This window comes from Antechinus flavipes, chromosome 4, assembly GCF_016432865.1.
Source record: "Antechinus flavipes isolate AdamAnt ecotype Samford, QLD, Australia chromosome 4, AdamAnt_v2, whole genome shotgun sequence".
Lineage (NCBI taxonomy): Eukaryota > Metazoa > Chordata > Mammalia > Dasyuromorphia > Dasyuridae > Antechinus > Antechinus flavipes.
Window position 1 is genome coordinate 167540065 of NC_067401.1, and position 25933 is coordinate 167565997.

The following is a 25933-nucleotide window of genomic DNA, read 5'->3' on the forward strand; positions in this document are numbered from 1 at the left end:
GAGATAATTTATTTACTTATATGGCATCAAGCTCTGTAGTTATATCCAACCCTAATCTTCTAACCCTCTAGACTACTTTTAAATGTAAATTCATCAAGAATATCACCTTTTAAGGACCCACACTTAACACCACATACCAAGATAAGATCAAAATGGGTCCATGACCTAGGCATAAAGAACGAGATTATAAATAAATTAGAGGAACATAGGATAGTTTATCTCTCAGACTTGTGGAGGAGAAAGAAATTTGTGACCAAAGATGAACTAGAGACCATTACCAATCACAAAATAGAAAATTTTGATTATATCAAATTAAAAAGCCTTTGTACAAACAGAACGAATGCAAACAAGATTAGTAGGGAAGTAACTAACTGGGAAAACATCTTTACAATTAAAGGTTCTGATAAAGGCCTCATTTCCAAAATATATAGAGAACTGACTCAAATTTATAAAAAATCAAGCCATTCTCCAATTGATAAATGGTCAAAGGATATGAACAGACAATTTTCAGATGAAGAAATTGAAACTATTACCACTCACATGAAAGAGTGTTCCAAATCACTATTGATCAGAGAAATGCAAATTAAGACAACTCTGAGATATCACTACACTCCTGTCAGATTGGCTAAGATGACAGGAAAAAACAATGATGAATGTTGGAGGGGATGCGGGAAAACGGGGACATTGATGCATTGTTGGTGGAGTTGTGAACGAATCCAGCCATTCTGGAGAGCGATCTGGAATTATGCCCAAAAAGTTATCAAACTGTGCATACCCTTTGATCCAACAGTGTTTCTATTGGGCTTATACCCCAAAGAGATACTAAAAAAGGGAAGGGGACCTGTATGTGCCAAAATGTTTGTAGCAGCCCTGTTTGTAGTGGCTAGAAACTGGAAAATGAATGGATGCCCATCAATTGGAGAATGGCTGGGTAAATTGTGGTATATGAATGTTATGGAATATTATTGCTCTGTAAGGAATGACCAGCAGGATGAATACAGAGAGGCTTGGAGAGACCTACATGGACTGATGCTAAGTGAGATGAGCAGAACCAGGAGATCATTATACACTTCGACAACGATATTGTATGAGGATGTATTCTGATGGAAGTGGATTTCTCTGACAAAGAGACTTAACTGAGTTTCATTGGAGAAATGATGGACAGAAACAGCTACACCCAAAGAAGGAATACTGGGAAATGAATGTGAACTATTTGCATTTTTGATTTTCTTCCCGAGTTATTTTTACCTTCTGAATCCAATTCTCCCTGTGCAACAAGAGAACTGTTTGGTTCTGCAAATATGTATTGTATCTAGGATATACTGCAACATGTTTAGCATATATAGGACTGCTTGCCATCCTGGGGGGGGGGGGGGGGGGGAGGGAGGGGAAAAAACGAAACATAAGTGATTGCAAGGGATAATGTCGTGTAGAAATTATCCTGGCATGGATTCTGTCAATGCGAAGTTATTATTAAATAAAATAAAATTTATTATAAAAAAAAAAAAAAAAAAAGAATATCACCTTTTATCAATTCTTTCACCTTTCTACACAACTTCAGGAAACTCTCCACAAATTTTCTCTCTCTTTTTAAAGTTTGTAATTCATGGATTCTCCAAGTTAGCACTTCTTCTAAATCAAACTCTTTCTCCTGGAGTGAAAGATTATTGTTTTCTGGAAGAAAAAAAAATCCAATAATAACAGACACATACATACATTAATTATTCTCAACTGTGGTTTAATTTCTGCCCCTCTTTTGCATACTTTATTACTGATATTGAAGAAACTACTGTGTTATTTCAACTCAAATGTTCATTGCTAACAATAAACCACTGTTGAACTTAACCTGTTGAACATCATAAGCATCATCCTCTAAACTAGGAACTAGAAAAACACATTCCAGTTCATACCTCTCCACTGAAGTGAAATAGCCTACTCACTGTGCTTCGTATACGTCATTTACTCCTCTGTGCCTCTGCAGAAAGTCACCAAGATCTAGAATACACTCCCCTCATCTCCTCCACCTAGAGGAGTAGCTTTCTTTAAAGTACAACTTCATCACCTCAATGGATCCTTCCTGATACCCCTTACATTCTCTATTTCTGGAAATTAATTTTACTGGTTTATACTACTTACTTGCATACATGTTGTATTCCCCAGTAAAAAGAAAACTCCTTGAGGGTAGGCTAATTCACTTTCTTTGTAAAATGTTTTACACCTAGTAAACATTTAATAAATATTTGCTAAATTGCATTAATAATACACAAAGAATACAATTATTACTAAGGTGCTTTGCAACCTTTCATCAATCCTAAATCCACATACTATATTCACACTTACTTAATTTCCATAAGTGAAGAATTTGTTTCTTGTGCTTTTCAATTAGGTCCATATGTCTAACAAAAATCTTTCCATTCAGGAGATCAAAAGTAACTTTAGTAAACACAGAGTCAGCAATGGCCATCAACTTCTTTGCATCTTGTGTAATCTCCTCCAATATCTTTTCATCACTTCCTATGGGGAAAAAAAAAAGCACAATCTTTAAACAAGGTAGAATTTTCAATTTTTTCTATTTCCCTTTCTAGTCTAGGTCCACACAGAAATAATTTTTTTCCTTCCTCCTATATATGAGGATGAACTGCTCTCTAACATTCTTTTATTTCTTAAACCTTTTACTTCCCTGAAGACTCAAAGATTATAGTTTTAGAGATAGAGAGCTTTAGAGATCATCTAGTTTAATTGCAATATTTTTACAGATGAAGAAAATGGCCTAGGATTAACTTGTCCAAGATCGCTTAGACAGAAGTCTTTTGATTCCGAAGCCTTTACACTATCTACTATATCACTGAACATATCCTTTTCTATTCATGGGATGGGGACCTTAATGAATTCCTTAGCCATTTCCAAAACTGAGAGCAGTATAATAAACCATATACTCAGAACAATGAATGCTAATATTTCAAATATCAAAAATTCTCCATCCCTATGCAAACCTGACTCCTACAAACTGATACATATACATTACTCCATTTCACTTCTCACTTACTCCTCAGTGCTTTGCAATCTCACCCTTGATTCTAATGAAAATTCTCTCTCCTAGATTACTAATTACCTTTATTTCTTTTTTGCTGAGGCAAACTAGGGTTTGACATGCCCTAGGCACACAGCTAGGAAGTGTTAAGTGTTTGAGGTCAAATTTGAACTCAGGTCTTCCTGACTTCAGGGCTGGTGCTCTATCCACTGCACCACCTAGCTGCCCCTAATAATTACCTTTCAAATGCCAAATCTAATGGCATTTTTTTCTGTCCCACTTTTCCTTAACCTTTGCATATCATTGGACACTGATGATCTCATGGACTTTTAACTTCTTGTTTACTTCTATGGCACTCTTCTGCTACTAATTCTCCTACTTGACTGATTGTTCTTTTAGTGAGTCACTATTTCCTTTCACTAGATCTTCTTTGCTACCTCGATACATTCCCTATTTCAAGGATTCCATTTATTCCCTGATTTCCATTCCTACCTTGATGAAAATGACTATCCGATCTATATAGCATGTCTCAAACTTTTACCTGCAACTAATGATATCTCCTCACAAAATAACACAGACTAGCAGAAGGGGAAAATAGCCTGCAGAAAACTTGTTGTAAAACTCAATTAAGATAAATAATCCAAACAATATTTTTAGATGAGACTGGAAAGAGGAAACAAAAAAACAAAACAAAACAAAACAAAAGATTTCCCAAACACATTTTAATCTGCTTCAAGTTCAAAAAAAAAAAAAGAGGAAATAAATAATATGCAAAATTATAGATATCCCAGCATTCATATTACTATGTACTAGATACACTATTATACTATATATAATAGATATACTATCTATTCTTCTCATCAATGATAGTGGTAAAATGACATGTACATGTTAGTAACTGATTCTATCGTTAAGTTGAAATGATATTTATAAAGTAAAATCATAATAGTAGGGTTAAATCAACTATACAAAAAAGAAATCTGTGCTTATCATTTTGAAGGTATTTAGAAATGTCAACATTTCAGAAAGGTAAAGATATTAAAAGAAAAGAAAATCTAGATGGCATCATTAAGAAAATAAGGAAGCCAAGAAGAAATGAGTCCATGTTAATCCGTATGTTTCTTTCTCACCTCTACAAATCTTTTAACAAATCTTTATTTAATTAAATTTTTCAAAATTTTTACAATAATTTTTATAAAACTTTGAATCTGAAATTTTCTCCCTCTCAGCCTGCCCTCCATCTTTGAAAAGACAAGCAATTTGATATCGATTACAAATGTGAAGTCATGCAAAAATTTCTTCCAAAATAATCATGTTGCAAAATAAAAGAGACATAAAAATAAAACAAAAAAGTATGCTCCAATCTGTATTCAGAGTTTATTCCTTCCTTCCCTCCCTCCCTCTCTCTCTTTTTCCTTTCTCTTTCTCTCTCTCTCTCTCTCTCTCTCTCTCTCTCTCTCTATGCATAGCATTTTTCATCACGAGTCCTTTGCAACTGTCTTGGATCACTGTGTTGAACTCAGTAGTTTGCTGTCTTTACTCATTCTCAAAGGGGACCATGACATAAGATTGGTGATGCCAAGACATACAAGATAAGACATACTGGTGCAGTCACCAGTTTCACTTTTTCCTCTGGAGCCATCTCAGGCCAGTGACTAAGATGACTAGAGATGATCTAAACAGTGGTTCTCAAACCTTTGTTCTCAGTATCTTCATGTTGTTAAAAAAAACTATCAAGGATCTGTTCTAAGAGTTTTTGTTCACATGGGTTATATTTATATCTATTTATTATATTAGAAATAAAAAATAATTTTGAATTTGTAGACCCTCTGAAAGGGTTTCAGAGACCCTAACAATTCATTGGACTACACTTTGAGGACCACTGACCTAAGATGTAGTGATATGCCTTAGCCTTTTTAAGCTAAGGTTTTTTTACAGGTTTCAGTTTGACTGATACTACCCCAATTGGTGATAAAGACTAAGAAATGAAGCAGAGAAAGGACTTTTTTACCTAATTAAAAAAAAAAAAAAAAGGTACTATGGAGCAGAGATGTTTTATGGAGCTAAGAAAAGTAAAGAGTTGTGTTGCCTAACTGGCCAGTTCCAGTTGAGTCCCCAATGGGGCAGCTCCTACTACTAATCACAGAGTTTTGTTTGATTTGTTATCAAAGGGACATCTGAGAGGTGATACCATGAGCTGCAAGTGAATTAGATTTAAGTGAGGGAGGGCTGGGTAAGGTCATCTGCCTTACTTTCCCCTCCAGAGCCATATGGATCTGTGACAAAATACAGATCAAGACAACTGGAAATGGCCCTGGATGTAGTAGGAGACCTTGGTTTTGATATATAAAAAGTCTTTCTCTGCTTCATTTTTTACCCTACCTTAATCACTGATTGGGCATTGTCTCAGTCCCATTAAAAACTTTAGCTTAAAAAGGGCAGGTATCTCACTGCATCCAAGGCCATCTCTAGTTGTCCTGATCTATATCTGGCCACTGGACCCAGATGGCTTCAGAAGAGAAAGTAAAGTTGGTGTCTTTGCACAAACTTCCATCATTGAAACCCAATTTATTTGCATGTCATGGCATCACCTCTCTGATGTCAGAGTCCTCTTCGAAAATTAAGAACTTCCTTTTCTTTCTTCCCTCTATCCACACGGGGTATCATACCCTTACCTGCAAATGTTCTACTCAAGGGAACATAAATTTTGATCATTGAAAACTCCCAAGATACCTTAAACTCCCAAAATAGCTTGGGATTTCCAGAGGTTTCTTTTTTAAGAACAATGCCTAAAACTCAAATCACTGACTCTCACTGAATAATCAACAACAGGTCCAAGGCTAAGCCCCACAGTACTGGTTGGGTCTTGATTGCTTCAGAGTGAATTTTCATAGTAATTGTTTCTATTTGGGCCAGAAACCCTGAGGGTCCTCCTCTACCTCATTAACTATTTTTTTTTGACTAGGTCAAAGCAGCCCTTCTCTAACTCATTTTTTATCTAGCCTTAATCACTAACTGAACATTGCCTCAGTCAAACTAAAATCACAGTAGTTAAGACTTTCACAGTGGCTCATCCTTACAATATTAGAGTAACTGTGGTCACTTCATTTTGAATAAGTTCATATCAGTCTTTCCAAGTTTTTCTGAAACCATCCTGCTCATTATGTCTCATAATACTATATATACTATCACAACAAAATATCCCAATTTGTTCAGCCATTACCACTGATGAGCATCCTTTCAATTTCCAATTATTTGCACCACAAAAAAAGCTGCTATAAATATTTCAATATAAATGAGTATGCTTCTCTTTTCTTTAATATCTTTGAATTACATACCTAGTAACAGCAATATTGTTTGATCAAAGGGTATACACAATTTTATAACCCTTTGGATGTAGTTCCAAATGTTTTCTAAAAGAGTTCACAGCTCACTCTTTGACAAAAATTAAAATTGGAAACTAGTATGGCAGAAACTAGGCATTGACCCACACTTAACACTGTACACCAAGATAAGGTCAAAATGGATTCATGACCTAGGCATAAAGAATAAGATTACAAATAAATTAGAGGAACAGAGGATAGTTTACCTCTCAGACCTGTGGAAGAGGAAGGCATTTATAACCAAAGAAGAACTAGAGATCATTACTGATCACAAAATAGAAAATTTTGATTATATCAAATTGAAAAGTTTTTATACAAACAAAACTAATGCAGACAAGATTAGAAGGGAAGCAATAAACTGGGAAAACATTTTTGCACTCAAGGGTTCTGATAAAGGCCTCATATTCAAAATATATAGAGAATTGACTTTAATTTACAAAAAATCAAGCAATCTCTAATTGATAAATGATCAAAGGATATGAACAGACAATTATCAGATGAAGAAATTGAAACTACATCTAGCCATATGAAAAGATGCTCCAAATCATTATTAATCAGAGAAATGAAAATTAAGACAACCACTACACACCTGTCAGACTGGCTAGAATGACAAGGGAAAATAATGTGGAATGTTGGAGAGGATGTGGGAAAACAGGGACACTAATACATTAGTGGAATTGTGAATACATCCAACCATTCTTAAGAGCAATTTGAAACTATGCTCAAAAAGTTATCAAATTGACAGTATTACTACTGGGCTTATATCCCAAAGAGATTGTAAAGAAGGGTAAGGGACCTGTATGTGCAAGAATGTTTGTGGCAGCCCTCTTTGTAGTTAGTGGCGAGAAACTGGAAACTGAGTGGATGCCCATCAATTGGAGAATGGCTGAATAAATTGTGATATATTAATAATATGGAATAATATTATTGTTTGCTAAGAAACGACCAACAGGATGATTTCAGAAAGGCCTGGAGAGACTTACACGAACTGATGCTGAGTGAAAAGAGCAGGACCAGGAGATCATTATATACTTCAACAACAATACTATATGATGATCAATTCTGATGGACCTGGCCCTCTTCAGCAATGAGATGAACTAAATCAGTCCTAATGGAGCACTAATGAACTGAACCAGCTACATCCAGCGAAAGAACTCTGGGAGATGACTAAGAACCATTATATCGAATTCCCCATCCCTATATTTTTGCCTGCCTGCATTTTTGATTTTCTTCACATGCTAATAGTACAATATTTCGGAGTCCGATTCTTTTTGTAGAGCAAAATAATGGTTTGGACATGTATACTTATTTTGTATTTAATTTATCTTCTAATACATTTGTTTTTCAAAGTGTGGTGCAGTGAATCCTGAAGGGTCTCTGAAATCCTTTCAGAAGATCTACAAATTCAAAATTAGTTTTTTTTTCTATTTATGATAAATATCTATCACGTAACCCATATAAACAAAAACTCTTTGGACATATTCTCAATAGTTGTTAACACCGTAAAGATACTGAGAAAAAGAGTTTGAGAACCACTGGTCTAATATATTTAACTTGTATTGGTCATCCTGCCATTTAGGGAAGGGGGTGGAGGGAAGGAGGGGGAAAAATTGGAACAAAAGGTTTGGCAATTGTCAATGCTATAAAATTACCCATGTATATAACTTGTAAATAAAAAGCTATTAAAATTTAAAAACAAAAACAAAAACAAAAGCAAAATAAAATAAAAAAGAGTTCACAGCTCCCTCAACAGTGTATTAGTTTTCTGTTTTTTCCACATTCTCTCTAGCATCTGTCATTTTCCTTTTCTGTCATGTTAGCAAATCTTTTAATTTGCATTTCTCTAATCAGTAGTGATTTAGAGCATTTTTTTCCCCACAACTATTAATGGCTTTGATTTCTTCTTCTGAAAACTCTGTTCAGATCCTTTAACCATTTATTAACAGGGAAATGGCTTCTATTTTTTAACAAATTTGCATCAGTTCCCTATATATTTAAGAAACAAACGCTGTGATCAGAAAAACTTGCTATAATTTTTTTTCCAGTTTTCAATTTACCTTCTAATTTTGGCTCCATTAGTTTGTACAAAGCTTTTTAATTTTACATAATCAAAATTATTTATTTTACTTTCCATAATCCCTTCTATCTTCTTTTTTCTCTTATCCACAAATCTGACAAGTATATTTTTCTATGCTCCACTAATTACGTTTTTACACTGTGAGTGTAAATTATTTATTCATTTTGATCTTACCTTGACATATGGTAAATAAAGTGGGTTTACTGATAGGGAGAATAAGATAATTAGGTGGATCATAAGGAGGGACAATTGATAGAAGGCTTTTGTCAAAGCCAAATGGGCCTTTGTTGCAGTGTGCCCTATTTAGTTCAATTCCCACAGCTACTCCTTGAGACAAGTAGAGAGGTACATTGTCATGACTACTTTGTAGTTCCTTATAAATTCCTTGCACTGACAAAATTATAATGAGCCCCACAATTATTGTATTCAATCAAAAGACCAAATTATGATGTCAAATCCTGAGGTTATTTTTCTCCTATAAAAGAACCTACAGGTACTCCACTTCTTTGCTAATTCCTTTTAGGGTTAGCTGCCACCACTTCATTAGGATTTTAGCCATCCTTATGGTTGGGCTAATTCATAAGGAACTTAGCCCCACGTTAATATAGTTTCTTCCCCCTTTTCAGTGACAAGTTCCATTACGGACCTTAGCCCAGATCTTCCCCCTTCTTAATGAATAAAACTTCCTTTTGAAAACCAGCTGCTGTAAGTAGCATAATAAAATGTTTTCCTCTTGATTTGGAGATGATCTAAACCTACAAATTCTTTTGAGACACTTAGCAGCACAGGCCTGAAATCCCAGTGTATTTTTTAGGCTTAACCCTGCTCCCCAATATTTGGTGGACCCTATAAAGAGAGTCCTGAAACCCCACTGTATTTTAGGGGATTCGGCACTTTTACATCTTCATACCCATCAGTGTGAGATACTAGTCTATACACACTTTCTGTCAAACTGCTTTCCATTTTTCCTGGAAGCTTTTATCAACTTCTGAGGTATTACCCCAAAGCTTAGATCTTTGAGTTTATCATATATTAGATTACTATGTTCATTTACTACTACATATTGTATGCCTAATTTATTTCAATGATCTACCACTCTATTTCTTAGTCATTATTAGATTATTTCGATGATTAATACTTGATAATATAGTTCGAAATCTGCTACCTTCATTTTGTTTCAAATTGATACACTTGATCTTGGGTCTTTCAGATCAACTTTGTTTTTTGTTTTTCTAGTTCTATAAAATAATTATTTGGTAGTTTGGTATGGCAATGAATATGTAAATAAATTTAAGTAGAGCTGTCATTTTATTATACTGACTCATCCTCCCCATAAGAAATTAATGTTTCTCCAATTGCTTTGACCTGTTTTTATCTGTGTACAAAGTGTTTTATAATTGTGTTCATAAAGTCTCTGGGTTTTGTCTTAGTAGATAGGTTCCCAAGTATTTTATACTATCAATTGTTATTTTAAATGGAATTTCTTTTCTATCTCTTTCAGTTGAGTTTTGGTGATAATATATAGAAATTCTAGTCATTTATGTGGGTTTATTTTAAATCCTTCTACTATGCTGAAGTTAACTATTTTAACTAGTTTTTTAGCCAATTCCTTATGTTGCTAGAAATGACTTCATATCAAAGAGTGATAGTTTTGTTTCCTCATTGCTTGTTTTTATTCCTCCATTTTTTTTCTTATCTAATTGCTATAATTTGAATATCTAGTACAATACTAAAGAATAGTGGTGGTGATGACAGACATTCTTGCTTTACCTCTGATCTTACTAGGAAGATTTCAAATTTATCTTTATCACGATGATGCTTATTCTTGGCTTTAAACATATGCAATTGAAAGGTATTTATGTATTCCTATGCTTCCCAGTATTTTTCTCAATAGTATTTAATTTTTCCAAATATATACATGTAAAGAAATTTTCTACATTCATTTCTATAAGATTTTGTATTGCAAATTTTTTCTTCCTCTCCAATCCTCCCCAAGACAGAAAACAATCATCAGATTGGTTATATATTACAAACTTTTAAACATATTTTCCTATATATCATGCTGTGCAAGAAAAATCAGACACAAAAGGAAAAAAAAACACAAGACAGGAAAAAAAAAAAAAAAGTAAAAATACTATCCCTTAATCTACATTCAGCTTCCATAGTTCTCTTACTAGATGCAGATAGCATTTTCTGTCCCAAATCTATTGGAATTGTCTTGGATCAATGTATTACTGAGAAGTGCCAAATCTATCATAGTTGATAATCATATAACCTTGCTCTTACCATGTACAACATTCCCCTCATTCTGCTTGCTTTAGTCAGCATTAGTTTATGTTAATAGTTCCAGACTTTTCTGAAATCAGACTGCTTATCATTTCTCACAGACCAATAATATTCCATTACATTCATATGCCATAATATTCAGCCATTTCTCACTCAAGCTTTCTAATATTTTTTAATGAAAACAGGCATTGTATTTTGTCAAAGTTTTTTTTGTATATATTAAGATACTCATATTATTTCTGGTGGGTTTATTACTGATATTGTCAATTATACAGATAGTGTTCCTAATACTGAAACTTCTGGTCATAGCATTTGATCTTTGTTTATATACTGCAGATATATTGCTAATGTTTTATTTAAAATTCATTAAGGAAATTGGTCTATTTTTATTCTGTTTTTCATTCTCCCAGGTTTAGATATTTATGTACAGGTATGTATATCAAACAGAATTTGGTAGAACTCCTTTATATGTTTTTTCAAATACTTTCTATACTATTGGGATTGTTACTTAAATTTTTGAGATTATTTTTTAAATCAAATTAACTAATGAGTTTATCTATTTGGTTATTTTTTTATCCATAAAGCCAGCTCCTAGTTTTATTAGGTCAAAAGGTTGGATTTTTTATTGTCAATTTATTAATCTTCCTTTAATTTTATTTTGGTGTTTAAATGAGGAATTTTAATTTGTTCTTTTTCTGGTTTTTTCTTTAGTTCTATGTCCAATTCATTAATCTGTTGTCTCTTTCAATGATGTATGTCTTTAGTGATATAAATTTTCTCTTAAGTATTGCCTTGGTTTCATACACTGTGGTATATAAAACTTACTGTGAATTTTAACAAATTGCCTCATTGTTGTCATTCTTTTTAATGAAATTACTGATTATTTCTATGATTTGTTTTTTGATTCATTCTTTAGGATTAATTTCCAATTAATTTTTAATCTATGCTTCCATGGCCATTTATTGCACATAATTTGTAATGTATTATGATCTGAAAAAGTTGTGTTTAACTGCTTTTCTGTATTTGGTTGGAATATTTATGCCTTAATACTTAATCAATTTTCATGAAGACACCATGCCAGCTGTAGCTAAGGAAAAAAGTATACTCTTTTTTCTATTCCCATTCAGCTTTCTAAAGAGGTATATTATACCTAACTTTTCTTTTTTTTTTTCCTTCTTCTTCTTCTTTTTTTTTTTTTTTTTTTTTTGGCTTAAGTAATTGGCAATAAGTGACTTGCCCAGAGTCACATAGCCAGGAAGTGTTAAGTGTCTGAGGCCACATTTGAACTCAGGTTCTTCTGGCTTCATGACTGGTGCTCTATCCATTGTGCCACCTAACTGCCCCTGTATCTAACTTTTCTAAGATTTTATTCATCTCTTTCATTCTTTTTCATTTATGTCTAAATGTATCTGGCCCTGAGATAATAAACTCAGTAGAGTTTATTAGAAAACTAGTTAAAAAAAAAAAAAAGTATGTTTTATTGTCTATTTTCTCTTCCAAATCAAGGACTGATGAAAAATGCAAATCCCTTCCATAAGAAGAAATTATATCATTTGAATACAAACTAAAGCATATTATTTTCAATTTTTTCTTCCTTCTTTCTATCTTTTCTTCCTTTTACAAAATCACCAAGATGGAAATATTTTCCATGATTGCACATGTATAACCTATATCAGATTGCTTACCATGTGTCATGAAAGGGAGAGGAGAGAAATGAAATTTGAAATTCAAAACTTTGAAAAAAAATTTCAATAGTAATTTGTTTTTCCAAATACATGTAAAGATAGTTTTCAACATTTGTTTTTGTAAGACTTTGCATTTCAAATTTTTCTTCCTCCCTTGTCTCCTTCCTCTTCCAAACACCAAGTAATCTGAAATAGGTTAAATATGTGCAATTCTTTTAAACATATTTCCATTTGTCATGTTGTGGGGGAAAAAAAAACAGAGCAAAAGTGAAAAAACTCTGAGAAAGAAAAAAACAAACAAGCAAAAAGTGAAAATATTATGCTTCAATCAACATTCAGTCTCCATAGTTCGCTCTCTGGATGCAAATGGCATTTTCCTTCCCAAATCTTTTGCAATTGCTTCGAATCACTACACTGTTGAGAAGAGCCAAGTTTATCACAGTTGATCACTACATAATATTGTTTTAAAAAGTTAAAAATTGTTTTCACATGAAATTGTGGAGAAACATATTTTTAAAAAAATAAGTTCTATTTTTGCTTTTGCTTTGTCTGCGATAATGATTGCTATCCCTGCCTCTTTTTACTTCAGCTGCAACATAATAGATTATGCTCTAGATTCTTATTTTTATTCTGTGTGTATCTCTTGTTTCTTTCTTTTTTTTTTTTTTTTTTTTGGTAAATGTTCTGGTTTCTGATTCCTTCTTCTACCTGCTTTCATTTTATGGGTAAGTTCATCCCATTCACATTTATGATTACTAACTAGGCATTTCCCTCCATCTTATTTATTATTTATCCTTTTCTCTCTCTTTTTTATCTTGTACCTTCTATTTTACGGTTGACAAATGCCTTCTTTTATCTGCCTATTATCAATCCTTCTTGCACTTTCTCCTTTTCTTTGTCTCCTTTCCCTCCTACTTGCCTATTGGTAAGATAGATTTCTATTACCTATTAAGTATATGTTTGTATACATGTGTATAATTTACATATGTGTAAAATATAGATCTAGGGAAGGGTGTGTGTGTGTGTGTGTGAAAAGCTTTTATAGTAGAGGGAGAAATGCTTATGCAATGGAGGAGAAAAAAGGTAAAGATGTATAGGTGTAAATATACATATATATTACATATATATACTCACATGTACACACATTTTTCCCCTTTTAATTTAATTGAGACTAAGTTTCAAGTATTGCTGTCATTCCCCACCCCCAACACATTTTCCTCTCTACTATAAAAACTTCTTTCTGTATCTTTTTTATGAGATAATTTTCCCCAGTACTCTTTCCCTTTCCCCTTTTTCCCAGTGCATACTTTTCTTGTCCATCCAATTTTTTAGCATCTCAAAAAAATCAAATCACTTCCATGCCTTCTTTCTATGTTGAATCCTTCTACCTACTTTAATGACAAAGAAATTACATTTATCTTCTTCCCATACAGGAAATTAAATAGTTTAAACTTTCTGAGTCTCTTATGATTACTCTTCCAAGTTTACCTTTTTATTTTTGAGTCTTATACTTGAAAGTTAAATTTCTTATTCACTTCTGGTCTTTGCCTCAAGAATGTTTCAAAGTCCTCAATTTTTTTTCTTCGAAGGATTACATTCTGATTTGCTTGGTTGTAATCCTAGATCTTTTGCCTTCAGAAATATCATGTTCTATGCATACTGCTTCTTTAATATGGTAACTGTCAAGTCTTCCATGATCTTAACTGTGGCTACATGGTATATGAATGGTTTCTTTCTGCCTGCTTAAAGTACTTTCTCTTTGACCCAGGACATTTGGAATTTGGCTAGAATATTTCTGGAGTTTTCATTTTGAAATTTCTTGCAGGAGGTAATTGGTGGATTCTTTCAATTTCTATTTTACTCTATGGTTCTAGGATATCAAAACAGTTTACACTGATAATTTCTTGAACTATGTTATCCATGCTCTTTCTTTGATCATGGCGTTCAGGTAGTTCAATAATCTTAAATTATCTCTCCTCAATCTATTTTGTAGGTCAGATTTTTTCCAAATAAGATATTTCACATTTTTCTCCCATCTTTTCATTCATATGACTTTTTCTGTCTCTTGATATCTCATGAAGTCATTATCTTTTACTCGCCCTTTTTAAGGAATTATTTTCATCAGTGAATTTTTGTAGCTTTTGCTAACTTTGTTTTTTAAGAACTTATAGGGGCAGCTAGGTGCTGCAATGGATAGAGTACCAGCCCTGAAGTCAAGAAGATCTGTGTTCAAAACTGGCCTCAGACATTTAACACTTCCAACCTATATGACCCTGGGTAAGTTACTTAACCCCAATTGCCTCAGCCAAAAAAAAAAAAAAAAGAAAAGAAAGAAAGAAAGAAAGAAAAAAAGAAAAGAAAAAAAATTATATATTATTTTTAGTTTTTTTCTGTGCTTTTACCAGACCAAACTGTCTTTTGATTATTTTCTTCCTTTGTTTTCATTTCTTTACCTAATTTTTCCTCTGCCACTCTTGTTTGATTTTGAAAATCAATTTTTAGCTCTTCTAAGATTTCTTGTTGAGTATGTACCAAATTTACATTGTTTTTTTCCACTGAGGATTTCCCAGTAGCTGTTTTGACTACATTGTCTTCAAAGTTTTTGTCTTGCTCTTCTCTGTCCCCATAGTAACTTTTTATGGTCAGGTTGCATTTTTTTTGGTTGTTTTCTCATTTTTTCAATCCTATTTCTTGATTTTGAATTTTATCTTAAAATTGGGCACTAAAATTGGGTTCCTTAGTGGTGGTGGGAAGGTGCAGGGTAGGAATTGAAAGAGAGAAAAGGAATTGTCTCAATCTTCAAAAATTTTTGCACTGCTATTTTTAGAACTAATTCTGGAGGTTTGGAGGTTTTCAGTGCTTCTAAGGTGGAAAGGTGTGGTCATTGCTCTCCTGGTCAGCATTTTTGTCCTTGCCTAGGAAAGTTCCTTGATCCTTGAAATTACAATTGATAACGTTCCTCAAAGTCCCTGATCCCTTGTAACAAAAACTGATACTTCCCCTTCAAGGTTTCCACTCCTTTTTTGATTAAAAATATTCCTCTTCATCTTTGGATTATGATCACAAAGTGGATAATAAGCAAACTGTTGCCCCTCAAGATTCCAATTCTCTCTTACCCCAAAGTGTTACTCTCAGCCTTTGAACTTTGACTCAGAAGTGGATAGAGGTAATGGAGTTTCCAAACTTGTCTGGTTACAAATTTCCCCTGTAATTTGTTTCTCACCAATTACCAGGTCCTAGCTACTTTGCTGTAACTAACACTACCTACACTTCTACTATTGGTGTTTCAGTCATGTAACTTTCAGATCAGCTTCCACCCTCCTCTCACAAATCCCTCTTCCCAATCTCCTAAATTGTCTTAAGCTAAAAAAATTTCTCTTTTTCAAACCTTTTTGTTGGCTCTGCCATTCCAGAATTTTATTTTTGTTATTAAAGTTGTTTACAAGGGAAGGTTGGGAGATCTCAACTGCTTGCTGAGGTCCACCCATCTCTATAAAATTTTTATGAGAATAGTTTATGTGAATTAAAGGTATCTTTTATCAAAATGAGATATACCAAAGATATCCTTTACCCATTGTGAAGTTTTGCTGACATTTTCCACAATTCAAAAATAAAATGATTAAAAGGTATAGAAAACACAAGATCCCTTTGTATTTGATGTTTGTTGATTATTTTAAAAATCTGATTTAATGACTAAAACACAGTCTTAAAAACTATATCTAACAAGTTATCTTGCAAGTAAACATTAAGACCATATAAGATTTCCTCATGGATAAAATCACAAAGATAATATTTATTCAACAATCTTTGATTATCAACGATAAATGAGACACAAAAGAAGGAAATATATGCTCAATTTTCACTTAAATATATCAATCAGTATTTTTCATTGTCAAAGAATATGTCCTGCGAAGAATTCAAAGAGTTAATTCTACAAGTAATAGTGAAATCTTTCAGGAAGGGAGGTAAACCTGTCATGAAATGTGAGCAAGACAGATTCCTTGTCTGCCTATGTGCTTCAGAAAAGACAAAAAGATTTAGATGATGTATCCAATATGTTGAACTTACAAAAAAGATAGGGAAAAAAAAATCACACACAAACACATACACAAAAAAATCACAAAAAAATTAGTGAATCAATTCAGATTTATACTAGTGAAAGATGTATGTGAGTACATGTTTAAATTGAATCCCATGGATTTAATTATCATTTCTATGCTGATGATTCTTAAATCTACTTATCTATTTCTAATCTCTCTGCAATTTCTAGTCTCAACTCTAATTGTTTATTCAATATCTCCAACTAATCTTCTTTAGTAGAATGCTTTCTTCTATCATTCTTACTCTTTTACCAATATTCAATCTCTCCTTGTCTACTGACTGCTTGCCTACAAACACAAACACATACACACACATAAACATATACATCCTTTATCCTTCAAAAAAAAAAAAAAGTCATCACTTGATTGGTCCATCCCCAGTACCAATAATTATCAACCCATCTTTTCATCCTTTCATTTCTAATAATCCTGAAAATGTTGGGCACAATCAGTTTTCCTATTTCCTTTCCTTGCCCTCTTTTTCTGGTTTCCGATTTCATCATTCAATAAAAACACAGCTTTCTGTAGGGTTATCAATAGTTTCTTAATTGCCAAATCTAATGACTATTTCTTAATCCTCATTCTTCTTGAATTCTCTGCAGCCTTTTATATAACTAATCTCTTTCTGCTCTCTGATTTCTCTTCTTTGTCTGATTGTTCACTTCTTTTCAATTTCCTTTTATGGATCCAGATTGTACCCACTAGCCATGGATATCTGCCTAAAGTTCTGACATGCTCCTCTTTTCCCTCTATACTATTTTATTCACTGATTTCATCAGCTTCCAAAGTTTTAATTATCATTTCTATGCAGATGATTCCCAGATCAATATTTCCATTTCTAACCTAACTCCTGTTCTTCAGTGTCACATCTCCACCTGCCTACTAGATCTCAAACTAGATGTTTCCTAGATATCTTAAACTCAACGTATCCAAAACTGAACTTTTTATTGTTCCACCAAAATCTTTCCTTCTTCTAACTTCCTTATTACTGTAAAAGGGCATCATCATTCTCATAGTCAGAAAGGCTTACAACTTAGGTATCAATTTAGACTTCTCACTTCCAATCTACTGCCAAGTATGATTGTTTTTACATGGGCAACACATCTTACATATGGTTCCTTCTCTCCTCTAATTACTACCACCATCCTGCTGTAGGGCATTATGACTTTATACTTTGTATATTGTAATAATCTGTAGGTTGTTTTCCTGACTTGGGTCTCTTCTCACTCCTGTCCATCCTTTATTCAGTCATCAAATTAACTTTTCTTAAAGAAAAATCAGAACACATCACCCTATCCTCTATGTGGTACTCTACAATTAAAAGACTTTTCTTCAAACTTGACACTACCATTTCCTGATTCCAGGTCTTTTAGTGACTGTCTCTCCTATGCAGAAATTGCTCTGCTGCCTTACTTTTTCCCAGGCTTATATGAAAACAAAAAACCCTTTCATCATTTCTTATAGCGTAACAGTATTCCATCAATTTTCCAATTCATAGGTACTTCCTCAATCTCCTGCCACTACAAGAAAAAAAGCCATAAATAATTTTGTCCATCCTGAGTTAAGAGTTTGTTTTGTTTAGGAATAATTCCTTTCAAAGTCAGGAACTATATGAGCAAAACTATAAAACACTTTCCATACAAATAAAGTCAGATCTAAACAACTGGAAAAATACTAAGTGCTCTTGTATAGGTTGAGCAAATATAATAAAGATGACAGTATTCCCTAAACTAATTTATTTATTTAGTGCTATACCAATCAGATTCCTAAGAAACTATTTTAATGACCTTAATAACTATAACTTTATAACTATATTATAAAGCAGCTGTTAGCAAAACCATTTGGTATTGGCTAAGAAACAGACTAGATGATCAGTGGAATAGGTTAGGTTCACAGGACAAAATAGTCAATAACTATAGCAACCTGCTGTTTGACAAAACCAAAGACCCCAACTTTTGGGATAAGAATGCACTATTTGACAAAAACTGCTGGGAAAATTGGAAATTAGTATGGCAAAAACTAGGCATTGACCTACACTTAACAAAGTTAAGTTCATGATCAAGGCATAAAGAATGAGATTATAAATAAATTAGAAGAACATAGGATAGTTTACCTCAAATCTGTGGAAGAGGAAGGAATTTGTGACCAAAGAAGATAGAGATCATTATTGATCACAAAATAGAAATTTTTTATTATATCAAGTTAAAAAGCTTTTGTACAAATAAAACTAATGCAGACAAGATTAAAAGGGAAGCAATAAACTGGGAAAAAATCTTTACAGTTAAAGATTCTGATAAAGCCCTCATTTCCAAAATATATAGAGGACTGACTCAAATTTATAAGAAATCAAGCCATTATCCAATTGATAAATGGTCAAAAGATATGAAGACAATTTCCAGATAATGAAATTGAAACTATTTCTAGCCATATGAAAAGGTATTCCAAATCATTACTGAGCAGAGAAATGCAAATTAAGACAACTCTGAAATACCACTACACATCTCTCAGATTGGTTAAGATGACAGGAAAAGATAGTGACAAATCTTGGAGGGGATGTGAGGAAACTGGGACAAATGATGCATTGTTGGTGGAGTTGTGAATGGATCCAAACATTCTGAAGAGCAATTTGGAACTATGCTCAAAAAGTTATCAAACTGTGTATATCCTTTGATCCAGTAGTATTACTACCGGGCTTATATCCCAGATATATTAAAGAAGGGAGAGGGACCTGTTTGTGCAAAAAGGTTTGTGGCAGCCCTTTTTGTAGTGGCTTTCTAGCCACTGGAAATTGAATGGATGCCCACCATTTGGAGAATGGCTGGGTAAATTGTGGTATATGAATGTTAAAGAATATTATTGTTCTGTAAGTAATGACCAGCAGGATGAATACTGAGAGGCTTGGAGAGACTTACATGAACTGATGCTAAGTGAAATGAGGAGAACCACGAGATCATTATATATTTCAACAACAATACTATATGAGGATCAATTCTGATGGAAGTGGCTTTCTTGAACAATGAGAGGTTCCAAATCAGTTTCAATTGATCAATAATAAACAAAACCAGCTATACTCAGCAAAAGATCATTGGGAAATGAGTATAGACCACAACATGGCATTTACACTCTGTCACTGTTTGCTTGCATTTTTGTTTTTCTTCCCAGGTTATTTTTACCTTTTTTCTAAATCCAATTTTTCTTGAGTAGCAAGACAACTGTATAAATATGTATACATATATTGTATTTAATATATTTAATATGTATGGGACTGACTGCCATGTACGGGAGGAGAGGAGGGGGAAACTGGGGAAAATAGGACAGAAGTTTTGGCAAGGGTCAATTGAAAAATTACCCATGCATATCTTTTGTCAATAAAAAGCTATATTTTTTTTAAAAAAGGAATAATTCCTCTCTCTATCAGAAAAAAAAATTGTCATGCTGATGTTTCAAGCTAAGATTTTTTTTCCCATCACAGTCAAGCACACATTAGAACATACCATATAGGTTGAAGAGATGTTTAATATCTGGCCAGGTAAGCAGATGCTGCAAAACGTCATCCAAATCATCTACTTTTTTCCCATCTTTTTCTGGCCAGGATTTAGAGATTACAGCAGAAACAAGAGTTCCAAATTTCCTGAGGTTGTGAGAATATAACAGATCAAGGATGTTGGTCTGAGACTACAAAAGAAATAAAACAGAGAAGACAAAACAAAATGGGTCTTAGAAAAAAGTAAAGTCATTAACTTAAAAAAAATTCAGGAGTCTAAAAGAAAATCTATTTAACATGGTCAATAAGCCATAAGGAAAGTAAAATTGGTTTATTTGAATTCATCTGTTTATACGTGCTGCCTCTCCCTCTCCCTTTCTCTTATTACTAGAGATATGAAAACTTGAGGGGGGGAAAAAACCTCGATTTTGGAGAAAATAACCATCTCAAAACAGTTCTGTTTTCTACTTTCCAGTCAAAAAATAGATCAAAAAATGAAGTGAAAAAAAAAACAAATGCATGCAATTCTCTATTAAATTTTTAGAGGTTTGGGGCAGCTAAGTGATGCAGTAGATAGAACACCAGTCCTGAAATCAGGAGGTCCGGAGTTCAAATCTGGTCTCAGACACTTAACACTTCCTAGCTGTGTGATCCTGGGCAAGTCACTTAACCCCAATTATTTCAGCAAAATAAACAAACAAACAAATAAATAGATAGATAGACAGATAAATAGATAAATAAACTTTTAGAGATTTTCTTTGGATATTCCTACTTACTATAGAATCATCTTAATGAAAAAAATTGTTATGCTGTATTATGTATGTACATCTAATCTATAAAGAGTGTTTCAAACTAAAATATAATATTAATTTTTCCAAAATTTCAGTTCTTTGCTTCACCTTACTCCTTGAATCTTCTTTCTCACTGTCTTCAAAATTTTGGGAAATTTTTCTCCCTAACCATAAAATAAATTTGTATCCTGATATTTAAAAAGTCAAAGAGAATTCTACATGAGAAAATATGGAGACAAACATACTAATACATACATTTTTGTAGAGCTATAAATTGATCGACTATAACAAAAACAATTTGTAATTAATTTCTTGTTTAAAGGGATAAAATTTTCATAAATTCCCAGAAATTTTATTACGAGGCAAATACAGGAAGGATGTTAAAGACAGAAAGAAAAGCCCCAATTACAAAAAAAATAGTCATAACTTATTTGTATTAATAAAGAACTGGAAACAAAGTAAGTGTCCATCTAATAGGAGATGCTGAATAAATTGAAATATATGAATATAGTTGAATATTCTTGTGCTACAAGAAACACCAAATAAGAATTTAGATAAATACAGAAAAACACACTGAATTGATATAAAGCAAGCAAAACTAGGAAAATGATATGCACAATGACTATACCAATGTCAATAGAAAGAACAAAATAGAGAAACCTGACCAAGTTTTGCTCTGGAGAATAGTAAAGAAAAACGTACCTTCCTATTTGCAATGGTGGTGAACTACTAGTGTGGAATACTGCATGTACTCTCAGAAATAGTCTAGGTATTCATGGGTTTTGCCAAATTGCCTTTTTTCTCCTTTTACAAAATTTTTGTTACAAGAGATGATATAAGTAGAAGGGGGAGGGGGGGAGGAAGAAAATGAGATGAAACAACAAAAAATATCAATTAAAAAATTAGCTACAGATAAATCTCTAGAAGATAACCCTTATCAGTTGCCCTTATTGAAGGAGAAAACAAAATGGTGGATAATCTAACAAGAATAAATTAAACAAAGCATACTATGTTGATTTTTAGAGTTTGCTCAAGAACTAAATTTTCATAGCAATTCTTTTGATTATAACAATCATTTCATAAAACAATAAAGGAAACCTGGGAATAAACATGAATATAAGCTAATGCAAAGTAAAGTGAACAGTAAAAAACAGTAAAAAAAACTGAAAAAGCACAGTAAAAGCTATATTGTAATGATAATTATAAAAAACTTACCTATGATCAGCATAGGTACATACAATATATTTCAATGAATAAAATGATCTGTGCTACTTCTAAAGGACTCATGATGAAAAATGTTATCCACCTCCAGAGAAAAAAACTAGTGAACTCTTAAGTATAAATTGGAACTTATTTTCTTTCACCTGATTCTTTTCCCCCTGCAACATGGCTAATGTGGAAATGTATTTTACATGACATTATAATATAATGGATATTATTTCTTGCCTTCTCAAATAAGTAGGGGAGAGATAAGAGGAAGAGACAGAATTCAGAACTAAAAATTTTAAAAAGTGAAAATAAAGTAAAAGTTTTTTTAATGCAACATCTTTTCTATTTCATTAAGGGAAAAAAGTCAGATCAGCAGACCATTATTTCCTTAAATGATTAAAACAAATAAAGTGAAATGCAACTAACAAAAGATATTATATCATCTTATATATAAGTATATCATCTTATATATCATCTTATATATCACTTAAGAACCTCTAAGCCAGGGATCTTCAAACTACGGCCGAGCCAGATGCAGCAGCTGAGGACGTTTATCCCCCTCATCCAGGGGTATGAAGTTTCTTTATTTAAAGGCCCACAAAACAAAGTTTTTGTTTTTACTATAGTCCAGCCCTCCAACAGCAGTGAACTGGCCCCCTATTTAAAAACTTTGAGGACCCCTGCTAAACTCTTTGTGATGAACTTCTCTAGACATCTAAATCAACCTACATTTGAAGAGAAAATAACAAGTAAATGTGTACTTCAGGCATAATCTCTCCTGAGACTTCTACTATTAGAAATAATTTAACAGAAACTGATTAAAAATATATATATAGTAAAAAGATGTGAAAGGTATTTGGGGAAGACATGGTAATGTAACAAATACTATTTACACCAAAGAGAATCCATCAGTGGAAAGATAATAGAAACAAGTGAAAATAAGTTAATATTTTCATTCCAGAAGATAGCCTTAATTCCCAAATATTTTTCTGTTAATAGGTGTGGTTGGCTACCTGGCAGACTGGGCTCACAGCTTCAATAGCACAGGTCTCAAAGCTCTTAGCAATACAGTTGTCTACTTTTTTTAGGTGGTCATGATAACTGCAGTATATCATGATCTGCTGAACTGGTTTCTCCTGTAGGAACATAACATGAGATTTAAGTGGAATTAAAAGCTATCAAGAAAGAGGTTAAGTTATAGCAAATGAGATTTACATTACCCCAAAAAGAATCCCAAGAATCTTAATACCTGTTTTATTCTTCCTTCCATTTCACTAAGTAATGACTTTTTCCATTCCTCAGAAAGATGCTCATTAGGAAAGTTGATTTTTACAAACTCACTCCAAGCCTATAAAACATTTACAAATGTATATGTGCAATGGTAAACATGTAAAATACAATTAGAGGAAAAAATACGTAGTAAAGGAGTTATTAATGCTTTTGCACAACAACAGAGTACTGAATGATCATATATTTAAAACTAAAAGGGACCTTTAAGGTCAGCTAGCATCACCCTTTCATTTTACAGCTGAAGAAACTGAGGGTCAAGAAAGATTAGATAGTAGAAGGGCTGAAAGAAAAACAAATGAGACATACACATGTATATGCCTCCTCTACCCAGAAAGGTAGCATAACATAGAAGAAATGGAAATTGACTAGACATTAGGAGGCCAAGGTTATATAGTTCTAGCTTTTTCACTTACTAATCATATAAGCTTGAGCAAATCACTTGTCTGAAATAATTTCTTTATCTTTAAAATGGAGATACACCATCCTAAATGAAGATACCCAACTACTTCACAGGCTAATTGAGAAAACGAAGTAATATATATAAATATAAAAATGTGTAATGAGAACTACATACATGCGTATTATAGTTTTTTATCTTGAAAAAGCTCTTAATTTCACTGTCCTTCCCTTCAATTATACTGCTAAATATTTTCATCCCTTTACTTTCCTTTACTTTATCAACAGATTTCTGAAAACACAGTATTGAAACTCCACTTTTATTTCTCCACTAACCATTTACACCTTCATCCTTCAATTCAGTTTTCAACTCCCATGACTCTATTGAAACCATACTTTTAGAAAGCCACTTAATAACCAAATACATTGGCCTTTTCTTCAGTTTTTATTTGACTTCTCTATAGCCTCTAGAACTCTTGACCAATCCACTTTTCTGAAAAGACCTCTTAAGAAGAAGACACTACACTGGATTAGTTCTCTTCTGACCTATCTAACTGATTCTTCAGTATCCTATTCCTTCTTTCTCTTTTTACTCTCTTTCATGGCTATCTCCTGGGATTCCATTTTTCTCTCCAATATAGATGATTTCCTAATCTCTCTTCCCAGTTCCATCTCCTATTCTAACCCATAATTTCACATCAACAACTACTTGATCAACATGTCCACATGAATATAACTCAATACTTCAAAGTTCTCTGTATATTATCTCCCAATTTCTGTCACTATCTTTTTCGTTTTCACTCTTCTCTTTGTCTCCTTATATTAGGAACCAAGTTTTAGACATTCTTTTTTTGCTGTTGTTATTTTCAATTTTTTATAAATATTTTTATTATGAACTTATGGACAATCCAACATACATACAAATAACAAAAAAGGACTGTAATCTCTTTCTCTATGAAGTTTTTCTTGACTCAAAAAGATTTAATTCCTAGCAGCCCTCTAAACGGGGTCCCCTGCCTCCAGTCTCTCTCTACATCTAAATACTTGTCTAGCTGCCACAAATATGGTTTTGATGATATTACCTATCCTACTTAGAAACATTCGCTGATTCTAGAAATACTTACCATAAGCTCATCAGTATAAGAGAGAAGTGAACTACATTGCTTAAGAAGGCCTTCTTTTAAAATGCTCCGGAACCAGTTTTTAGTAGTAGTCAGAGTTTCTTGAAATAGTTCTTTCACAGAAATGATGTTCCCATTTTCATTTTTTACCTTATCTTTGGGATCCTAATATTGCAAGAGAAATAGAGATAAATTGTGTTAAAATATATAGTAGTGCCAAGTTTGCAAGAGGTACTTAATGAGTACTCAAAACTGAATTTATATCCAAATATCTATATACATACATATGTACATCAAAACAGCTAAATTTGAAATATATATTAAATCCTCTGGAAAGAAAGGAGAAAATGGAAAGGGACTAAGATAGGCAAGAATATAAAGGAAAGTAACGTGTGGTGATGCTATCCCAGAGAAGTAAACTCTCATATTATAGAAACAAAACTCCCAGTCATGAAAAGGTTTCTTAAAGAGAAAAAAGATTTCTTAGAACCTCTTCCCTCTAATTAAGGCTTTAGGGTTACAATTAGCCTTGAGAATACAATGTTGCAATGGACGGAAGTAAAATGGGTTAGGAGAACAGGGGAAAATATACATTCTTAGCTGAGGTCACAAAAAGGATATGCTTAATACCCCTCAATTCAAGAAACTTTATTAGTTATACATGTTACTGAACTCACAGTGGTCAGGAAACCAAGGAGTAGGATACTCATTGTGTCCCTCTCCCATCATGTTATATCAGGCAAAAGCAGAAAAACAACTTTATTTCTCAGCCTCCATTTTGCTTCTAGGGAAGAAGATTCCTAGGATTCCCTTTTTTCCCTTTCTAAAGCAGACAAGTCTCCTCTTATTAATCCCCAGACTCAAAGACCTGGATCCTCTCCTTCAAATAATTAAGATTCACACCTTGTCCTAACCTAGTAGCTTTTAGGTTTTGGTTTCAGCATCCCATATTCCTTAATTTTTTTTTAATAAGAAAGTTTCCTTTTATGCTTTCTTTAATATGGCTTTTACAACATAATTTTGCTGGTTCTTTTTTTTTTTTAATTAAAAAATGCAATTATTTGTTTACACTGATAGCTC

General features: G+C 32.9%; 1 protein-coding gene across 1 annotated transcript in view; it reads right to left on the reverse strand.

The window, feature by feature from the left end:
• The window catches only part of RNF213 (ring finger protein 213), a 176242-nt gene that overhangs the window by 88403 nt on the left and 61906 nt on the right, over positions 1-25933 (reverse strand). The window contains exons 15-20 of the mRNA XM_051995424.1: positions 24857-25018; positions 23296-23394; positions 23060-23182; positions 20057-20237; positions 2341-2514; positions 1525-1674 (exon numbers count right to left, since the gene is read on the reverse strand). Coding sequence (XP_051851384.1) covers positions 1525-1674; positions 2341-2514; positions 20057-20237; positions 23060-23182; positions 23296-23394; positions 24857-25018 — 889 coding nt within the window. The remainder of the gene's footprint in view (positions 1-1524; positions 1675-2340; positions 2515-20056; positions 20238-23059; positions 23183-23295; positions 23395-24856; positions 25019-25933) is intronic.